Source organism: Aotus nancymaae, unplaced genomic scaffold, assembly GCF_030222135.1.
Source record: "Aotus nancymaae isolate 86718 unplaced genomic scaffold, 86718_ANA_hifiasm-v0.15.2.pri h1tg000007l, whole genome shotgun sequence".
Classification (NCBI taxonomy): domain Eukaryota; kingdom Metazoa; phylum Chordata; class Mammalia; order Primates; family Aotidae; genus Aotus; species Aotus nancymaae.
The window spans coordinates 6,613,581-6,623,731 of record NW_026988418.1 but is presented as its reverse complement, the minus strand read 5'-3'; the positions used below and the strand labels follow the sequence as shown (position 1 = coordinate 6,623,731).

The following is a 10,151-nucleotide window of genomic DNA, read 5'->3' as shown; positions in this document are numbered from 1 at the left end:
ATTTCTGGCTCTACATCCTTGAGGAATCGCCATACTGTCTTCCACAATGGTTGAATTAATTTGCATGCCCACCAACAGTGTAAAAGCATTCCTATTTCTCCACAGCCTCACTAGCATCTGTTGTTTCTTGACTTTTTGATAATCACCATTCTGACTGGCGTGAGATGGTATCTCACTGCGGTTGGGATTTGCGTTTTTCTAATGATCAGTGATGTTGAGCTTTTTTTCATAAGTTTGCTGGCCGCATAAATGTCTTCTTTTGAGAAGTGTCTGTTCATATCCTTTGCCTATTTTTTGATGGGGTTGGTTTTTTTTCTTGTAAATTCATTAAAGTTCTTTGTAAATTCTAGATACTATTCATTTCTGATACCATGGTTTTTATTTCTAGTATTTTCATTTGACCTCTTTTATTTTTTTAATTAATTTTTTTATCGATCCAGTGATTAAGATGTACTTTTTTATTTTTTTAAAAAGTTATTCTCAAAGTTTCATGCGTGACTCTTCACCTACATATAAGCAAACCATAAACAGGGTGTGATAAAATCAGTGGTGGAAGAGCCGAAGGTTCGTATGAGCAAGGATGATTCCCAGTTCATCGCAGGCCTCAATCACAACTTTGTCAGCAGCAGAGCCGGAGGGAGCCGCAATGTATGCCACACCACTCCTTTTAGCTCTGTCTACATTATCTCTGAAAGGGAAGAAGGCATCAGAGCTGACAGAAACTTCACTCAGTTTGTCAACCCATTCCTTCTTCTCTGCCTCAGTGAGTAATTCAGGGACTTCCTCAAACAGGGACTTCCACTTTATCAAATCTTCATCCTCGCCAATGGTTCCAGTCACGTATTGATTGATGGCATTGGAGATTTCTGCTCTCTTCACTCCCGTTTTAAACTTCATCGAGAGCACTTGTGGATGGTGTCTAAGCCACCAGTAGTTTGCCTTATCTCCTGCAAGGTGGGTGCAGTGTATATGAGACTGCTGTCTGGCTCCAATGCTGATAACCTGCCCGTTCTTGGCGTAGCACACGGAGTTGGACTGAGTGTACTTGACAGCAATGGTGGCTACGATGAGGTCTCAGAGGGCGGACTCTGGCAGATCTTTATTCTTGGTGACAACATTGCTAAATAATGACTTGTCGACGACACCATTATTTCTCTTCTGGCTTAAATAAAGACTGAAGAGAGTTCGAACTTCATTTTCATCTGGTTTGTAAGACTGGTCCATCTGAAGAACACAGTAGTTTCCATTTTTCTTTTTGGAAAGTATTGTCAAGGCTTCTTCTTCATATCCTGGGGCAATTATACCATCAGAGACTTCTCTGGAAATAATTTTTGCAGTTGGTACATCACAAATGTCAGACAATGCCACAAAATCGCCAAATGACGACATCCTATCAGCCCCTCTTGCTCTTGCGTATGCCGTTGAAATGGGTGTAAGGGTTTTATAGAGATCAAAGACCATGCAGACTCTGGCCTCATCTTCACTGGGTGGAATTCCAGCAGTGGCGCCTGCTGGGCTGACGTGTTTGAAAGAGGCAGCAGCTGGAATACCTAACGCCTCTTTGAGTTCCTTCACCAGCTTCCAGGCATTCAAAGCATTGCACAGGTTTATAAATCCAGGGGCTCCATTTAGAACTGTGATGGGAAGCTTGGGCTTCAGTGTGTACAGCTGGGCAGGGGTCTGATGAGGGTTCATTCCATACCACAAGGGCATCTGAGATATGCCTTTGCTGTACTGTTTCCTGAAATAATCTGAAATTGCTTCATCGTATTGTGCCGTATGAGTGAATGCCTTCAAGGCTAACTGGTATCTAGCCTCCAAGGAGGTGTCCTTGCTCTCAGAGCTCTGCATCTCTGTGGACACTGCCACATAGTCCTCAGGTTCACACACCACTGTCTCTTGAGCGTGGTTTTTGGCTGCAGCTCTCAGTAAGGTTACTCCACCAATGTCAATTTTCTCCACAGCCTCCTCCACAGTTACACCTGGAGAAGCCACTGTCTTCACAAAGGGATAGAGATTGCAGGCAACAACTCTTATAAGATTGAAATCAAGTCTGGCCATGTCAGCATTATCTTCTGAGATACTGCGAGCCAGGATTCCAACATGGACTGCAGGATGCAAAGTTTTCACAGTCCCCCCAACATTTCAGGAAATCCTGTTAACTCAGAGACATCTCTGACTGCCAGACCAGCATCCCTGAGAGCTTTTGCAGTCCCTCCAGAAGCAACCAGATTCAAACCAAGAGAGGTCAGGTTTCTTGCAAATTCCACAAGGCCAGTTTTGTCAGAGACACTGAACAAGGCGAGCTGGCCGGGAGCCATGACGGTAGGCGCTGGGTCCGGGGAGAGCGGGAGGCAGCACTGGCAACACCACGTGTGCAGGGAGGAGGGCGGCCAGGAGGAGTCTGACTGCTTTTAAATTAATTATTTTTTTTACAGCAGTGTTAGGTTTATAGAAAAATTGCATGTAAAGGACAGACTTCTCAAATATTCCTCCTCCCTACCCCACCATCTCACACAGTTTCTTACACACTATCGTTAGTATCTCGCTTTAGTGTGGTAAGTTTTTTTCTAATTGATAAAGCAATATTGATACATTATTATTAACTGAGTTTCATAATTGGAGTAATGTGTGTGTGTTTTTGTGTTTGTGTGTATGTGCACACAGATGTGTTGACTTAGTGGCCCTCTCTACCAGTTAAAAACTTTGATATCTGATTTCAAGGGTGAAAAGGCAATTACAGCTGTTAATGGTGTGATCTCAATCTGCTGTTCACTATCTGTTTCCTGCTTTTATTCACTTAGCATCATGTTGTGAGCATTTACATTATTAAATATGTTTCTAAAATATATTTTCAATAGTTACACAGTATACCATTATGTGATCATACGATAATATATCTAAATGAGTCACTATTACAGAAATACTTTCAGTTGATTCTAACTTTTCCCCTTCAAAAAAGTAGCAATAAAAATCACTGTGTTGGGCCGGGTGTGGTGGCTGATGCCTGTAATCCCAGCACTTTGGGAGGCCAAGGTGGGCAGATCACCTGAGGTCAGGAGTTCGAGACCAGCCTGACCAATATGGAGAAACCCCTGTCTCTACTAAAAATACAAAATTAGCTGGGCCTGGTGGTGCATGCCTGTAATCTCAGCTCGGGAGGCTGAGGCAGGAGAATCGCTTGAACCTGGGAGATGGAGTTTTCGGTGAGCCGAGATTTCGCCATTTCACTACAGCCTGGACAACAAGAGTAAAATTCTGTCTCAAAAAAAAAAAAAAATTGTGTTTTTTTCCTGAGCTTCTGATACCTATTCCAAAAATATCCTAAAAGTGGAATTATTGAGTTGAAGGTCATAAAAGTATTTATGGTTCTTGATACATAAAGACAAATTGTCTTACGTAAAGATGATTTATACTCCCACTAGCGATCTATACAGTTCATATTTCATTGTATTCTGGCCACCTCTGATTAAAAACGCTGACAGTTTCAAAGGTAAAAGATGATGTTGATATTTTAATTTGCATCTCTTGATGCCTGCTTTGGTGGAATTTCCCTATATGCCTATTAATGATTTGGATTTTTTAAAATGAACTGTTCACATCTTGCTGATTTTCTGAGGTGTTTGTATTTTTCTGTCCAACTTGGAAGAACCCTTTCTATGTTAATGATGTTAACCATACATCTGTAAGTATGTTGCAATTTTATGCCCTGTTTTGTCACCTGCATTTTAGTTTTGCTTTATTATATATGCAACACTGAGGCTCCTAGGCATGCAGGTAGGGCAACACTTTTGAGAACACTGGGAACCTGCACCCTTGGCATGGACCCTGGCTTCTCATGGGGTTTGTAAAGATTCTATGCGGAATAAGCAGAGTTTGGAGGGAAGGGCCTTCCAAGCAAAGGAGAATGGAGCTAAAACTTCCTATTAAGTTTTTAGCTTTCTTCAGACTTTGCATCTGGTGGTAACACTATGCCCACTCTCCTCCCTCTAATTTTCCTCATCGTTATGCGGATAGGATCCCTTTTCCTTGATATCACTCAAGAAAGGCCCTAGTTTTCCATAATAGACTTTATTTAAAAAAGAGGTAAAAGAAAATCAAGAGGTATAAATTGTTTTTCAAAAAGCACAGAAATAAAACACTGTTACAAAACACCCCTTTCCCCAAGATGATTTCAATCAACCTCAGGTGCTCTAATGGGTGTAGTTTGTAAGTGAGTAGATAAAGATTCCTTTCCTCTTTCTCAAGTCTCCTCCTCACCCTAAGATTCTCTGCTTTTCAGTTTTTGAGTTTCTCTTTCTTTTTTACTTTTCCCTCTTTTTCTTTTACTGTCTAGGGCTCCAGTCACTTCCACAGCCCCAGAGGATCACGGTTGATGACTTGCTGATGGTTCATTCCTGAGTAGTAAATTTTAAAAAATTAAAATTAACATTTGTTGAAAGGTGACTACATGCCAGGCTCTCTACTAAGCACATTTTACAAATTATTTCATATATTCATTACAACTTCCCTGTAAGAAAGAATCACACACCTCAAAATAGTTAAATGATCTGCAAAAATTCATGTGCCTACTAACTGGTGAAACTGAGTCTGTCATCCTGGTCTGTCTGGCACTAAAGTCCAAGATTTTAACCACTGCACTTTACTTTCACAATTTTCTCTGTCTCAGACATCATCACAGATATTGCAGATGTCCAAGCACCTTGTTCATCTCTCACTTGGGCAAGGGTGAAGAGTCCAGTTCTACTAGGTCTCATGGAAGGGTCCTTGGGGAATTGGTGATTGCAAGTTTGCTTTGTTTGGCTCCCAAGGTCTTTAGCTTTAAAGTTTTACTCTGGGGCCCTGCTCCAATCCATCCATTTGAAGAAAGCTTTTTTCACATCTTTGTTCCTTAGACTGTAGATGACAGGATTGAGGAAGGATGTGGCTATGTTATAGAAAAGGGCCATTTTCTTGCCACTGTTTGATAAGGAGCCAGAGCCAGGGCCCATGTACGTGATGATACATGGAATGGCGAACATGGTGACAACAGTGATGTGGGAGGCACAGGTGGAAAAGGCTTTGATTCGCCCGTGGGCTGAGCGGATCTTCATGATGGTGGCAAAGATGTTGGCATAGACTATGACAACCAGGGAGAGCGGGACCACAATGACATTGAAGCCTATAATGAAGTCCACCAGGTCATTGAAGGATGTGTCTGCACAGGCCAGCTTCAGAACTGCAGGAACTTCGCAAAAGTAGTGGTCAATCTCATTAGGCCCACAGTAGGGCAGGCGCATAGCAAAGAAAGTGTAGCACAGGCTACCCAGCACGCCATAGGCTGCACAGATACCCACCATGAGGAGACACACCCAGGGGCTCATGATGACCTTGTACCTGAGAGGGTGGCAGATGGCCATGTACCTGTCCACGGACATGATGGAGAAAAGCCAGGACTCAGTGACCCCAAAGAGGAGGAAGATGTACATCTGGGCCACACATCTAGCAAGAGAGATGGCCCTCTTCTTGCTGAGAATGTGTGCCAGCATCTGGGGCACAGTGGTGGTGGTGTAGCACACGTCCAGCAGGGAGAGGACACTGATGAAAAAGTACATGGGCGTGTGCAGGTGTAAGTCCTGGTGGATGAGGGTGATGAGGAGGCTGTTGCTCATGAGGATCATCAGGTAAAAGATGAAGAAGAAGGTAAAGAGCAGAGGACTGGTCCTGGGGTTGGCAGTGAAGCCCACTAGAATGAATTCTGTCACGGTGGACTGGTTGAGCTTCTGCATTGTGAGCTGCCTGTTTAAAGAGTGTTTAGGATATGTCATTGATTGCCTGTGCCAAGGGTGTGTAAGGGATTTTAGCATTCATTGTTTCATTTACATTCCCTAACAGTATCAGGAAGCTTTGGACTGGCAGGTGGAGGTGCCAAGAGCTCCGTTCCAAAAGGAGTTTGAGTGACGTTGGGATTTGGTTCAGCATCTGGTGGAGGGCCATACTGATTAAAGGGGTGAGAGCCAGGTCAGGGCAGCATAGAGGCCGTGTTCTATTCTGGCCTGTAGGCATCTATTTTTTCTTTCCCGACACAGCCTTGTTTTCTCTGTACTGTTCATTCACCCCATATTCTGTTCTTTTGGGACATCAGTGGTTCCTAAGCCTTGTGTGAATTAAGATTAGGATCAGAGCTGGGACTACGGTATTCATCCCTTTCTATCAGTGTTTGCATTAGGCCTAAGGATAATCATGGGCATTACAGTCAGTGCTATGCAGGAAAATGATTAGAGTTGATAGTTAAGATTTAGCTTTTTTTGGTGAATGACCTTAAATGTTGTTCATTAATGATGTCATTCATTCAACAATTTTTACCAAAATGATCACTATAACATTATCTCCTCAAATGAGAAAGTGATTTTTCTAAAATATAGGGGCAGGATATTTTGCAGTCAAAGAAAGATCTTAGATACATTGAGGATAGTCCTATAAACAATTTTCAGAATTACCAAAATAAAAAAATAATCCCAGTATACTATACAAAGAGGACAAAATCTTAAATTAAGAATGCAGATATTGTACAGTTAATGTTCATTTGTCCTACATATTTTTTTGAGACGGAGTCTCGCTCTATCGCCCAGGCTGGTGTGCAGTGGCATGATCTCGGCTCACTTCAACCTCCACCTCCTGGGTTCAAGAGATTGTCCTGCCTCAGCCTCCTGAGTAGCTAGGACTACAGGCGCCCGCCACCACACCCAGCTAATTTTTTGCATTTTTAGTAGAGACGGGGTTTCACCGTGTTAGCCAGGATGGTCTCCATCTCCCGACCTTGTGATCTACCAATCTCGGCTTCCCAAAATGTTGGGATTACAGGTGTGAACCACTGCACCCGGCCTGTCGTACATTCTTAATTAGAAATACTTCAAAGACTCCTTCACATTGTTGATGTGGTACCAATAAATTGGTTTTGCTTTGTTGGAGACAATGAACAAACTGAGAATTTAAAATTTTCCCTATGTAAGGGTTTACCTTTCAATATTCATTTTTTTTTGATGTTATGACTCAGAACAACTTATGTTTTGCTCCTAAAATATTCAAAATTCTAGGGATGATGGGAAACTATACAAAGTAAATCCACAATGTCTAGAGTTTTGTGAAAGGGCAATTGATTGGGAAGAGTTGGCAATGCATGACTAAGCGCATTTACTCCACTGGGGTGAAATATCTCAGTGACCGCCTTACCCATTTCTGACAGGTACTCTCTCTGGTACTCTGGCTTCACAGATTCCTCTCAACTTGGGAGAACTTGATAATGCAATTCAAAAGCTCATGAGAGAATAATGGGGTGACTCTAACCAAGGAAGTGAACTACAGTTTAACTGGGCATCTGTATTTTATCTGATAACTCTAAGTGTAGACAGCCTTCGAAAGGTTTAAACATATAAATAAAACCACAAACTAAAAATGTAGGATGAGGTAAGAACTGGATAGAATAGAGAACTCAGAAGTAGACCTTATCATAGGATGAAGATGCTATTGTAAGTCAGAGGGGCGAGGAAGAGTTATTCAACAAATGTTGCTCGGACAATTAATTAACGATTTGGGTTATTACTTCACGTGGTGTATCAAGACAAATTCTAAATATGTTAAAGATTTAGAAAAAACAAAACTATCAAACAACTGAGGAGAAAGTGTATGTGAGTGTTTATGTTACAGTGGTTCACAGACCTCTCAAGCATAATCTAAGGTTTCCAAGCCTTTCAGTCTCATGAAGATGACTCTTGTCTCTTTAATATGCAGATTTGAAGTAATATAGGCCCTGGTCTGATCTGCTCTGAGAGTCCAGTGTTCTCCCTAATATTTCTAAGGGTTCTCTGTGGCCACTTTGCTCTAAAAATCCCTGCTGTGAGGAAATGCTCTGACACATTAAGTTAAAAAAGCAGGATGTGAAATAATATATAACCCTATCCTAATAGTGTTATCCTAAACATGTTATCCTAAACATGTAAATAAGATTTACATGCATAGACAAAAAATTGGAAAGGAATATATTAAAATTTTAACAATGGTCAGTTCTGGAGGATTAGGTTTGTAGGTGATATTTGTTTGTTAAAATTTGTAGGACTTCCTGAAGTTTTCACAGTAAACATGAGTTACTTGTAATAAGAAATAAAGAACAACCAGTAGGCATGCCTGGCTGAGGGGACCCTGTCTTCTAGACTGGCCACTCCTTGAGAACAGAACTGAAAATGCACAGTGGGACAGGTGGACATTGGGGAGCGGGGCCTGGACTCATAACAATTTCAGGGTTATACGTTTTCAACCTTTTTAAAGCCTTTGAACATTTTTGTCAAAGACAAACTTCTGCAGGAGCTCAGAACCCACCTACTCATCCTCACCAGAAACACATGGTTCCCTAGAACTCCTCTTATGAGTTAAAGACTTAATTTGATAGCAATTAATGCAATCCTTTCTTTTTACCAAAGCCCAGAGAAGGGAAGCTATTGGCTTAAGGTCATCCAGCTTGAGAGTGTCTGAGTAGGGAGAGCACCCAAATGGACTGACCTCCAGACCAGGTTCTGCGGTGCCAAGTGCTGCTCCCACATGAGCCAAAAGCCAGGACATGGACCTAGGGACAGAGGAGTCTGATCTGCAAAGCACATCAGCTCTTGAGTTGTGGGGTCCTTAAGCAAGGGTAATAAGAGACCACCCAGTTCTTACCTCCAGCTTGTGCCTGCAGGCCGAGGGCAGAGGAAGCAGAGAAGATGTGGGTGACAGGTCCCTGGCCCCCAAGACTGCTTGCCCTTTGGTGGATTTGCATCGTCCTCCAGAGTGAAGCCTGGAAATGGGTTTCTACTCTCACTTTCCTTGCTGTGTGTCTTAGGGCCAGTTGCTCGGCCTCTCTGAGCTTCACATTCTGACTCTGTCACAGTTAGGTTTGATGATGACCTGTTGGCAATGAGAAAACAGAAACAGATTGTGTGTTGAATGTCCTGGTAGTGGGTGAGCCTCTAGCTCCTGGTTGGCCAGAACTGGCTTGGGATTGGGGTTGCTAGCCTTGGTCCCTTGCTGGGATGTAATAGAGATCACAGAAAAATGGTTTTTTTTCCCCTTTGGATTCTTCTATTTCTCTCCTCCTGTCATATCTCTTCTCCAGCAGCACTGACTAGGAGATAAAAGACTCAAGACAGCTGCTTTTGAATTCTCACTTTTGCCATTACTGGCCATGACTCTGAGCAAGTAGTCATTCCTTATCTGCAAACAGAGGAGGCTGGTTGCAATAATATCTGGCTCTGTTGGGTTCTAAAGATTTGTTTTCTCTTCCTTTCCCCTTTGCCAGCCTTTCTTCCCCTGCCCACCCACCCCCAACACACACACACCATACCCCAGTATCACCACAGACCTGCAAGGCCAGGAATGGCTAGAGAAGAAACAAGTAAAACTAGAAAGAAAAAAAAAAGCAGAGAATGATTGATATGATTGCTGAAAAAAGAGAGGTCTCAGCAGGCAGAGAGACACACCCAAGAAGACAGAGAGTCACGGAGAACCAGACCCCGAGGACGCAGACAGGAGAGAGAGAAGGAGAGGCTGCAAACGCAACTGAGCAACAGGAAGAGAAAGACCCGGGAGCCCAGGGAGGGGAGAGGATGGGAGAATGTTCATTCTAAGAATCCTAGAAGAGGGGAAGAGACGAAGGAAGGAGACACAGAGACACTGAGGCCTCCTGGGAGGCTGTCAGAGGGACCAAACCAGGCAAAGAAGCGCGAGAAGAGGAGGCTGGGAAATGCAGGGCAGGGAAGCATGTCTGTGATGCTGAGAGGCAGGTGTGAGGCCTGTGAGAGGGACGCAAGCGGGGTATGGCGGGGGTTGCAGAAAGGGCAGGTGGGGCCAGGCGTGGTGGATAACTCCTATAATCCCAGCACTTTGGGAGGCTGAGGCGGGTGGATCAAGACGTCAAGAAATCAAGACCATCCTGGCCAACATGGTGAAACCCCATCTCTACTAAAAATACAAAAAAAAAAAAAAAAAAAAATTGGGTGTGGTGGCACGAACCTGTAGTCCCAGCTACTCGGGTGGCTGAGGCAGGAGAATTGCTTGAACCTGGGAGGTGGAGGTTAGAGTGAGCCAAGTTTGTGCCACTGAACTTCAACCTGGGCGACAGAGTGAGACTCCATCTCAAA

General features: G+C 43.2%; 1 protein-coding gene and 1 pseudogene across 1 annotated transcript; both read right to left on the bottom strand.

Annotated features, from left to right (window-relative positions):
* Positions 1-543: 543 nt before the first annotated feature.
* On the bottom strand, positions 544-2,321 carry LOC105704939 (bifunctional purine biosynthesis protein ATIC-like; annotated as a pseudogene).
* Positions 2,322-4,829: 2,508 nt separating this feature from the next.
* Positions 4,830-5,768, bottom strand: LOC105705049 (olfactory receptor 2D2-like). The gene has a single exon (XM_012434630.2). The coding sequence runs from the start codon at positions 5,766-5,768 to the stop codon at positions 4,830-4,832; it is 939 nt and encodes a 312-aa protein (XP_012290053.2).
* Positions 5,769-10,151: the final 4,383 nt, after the last annotated feature.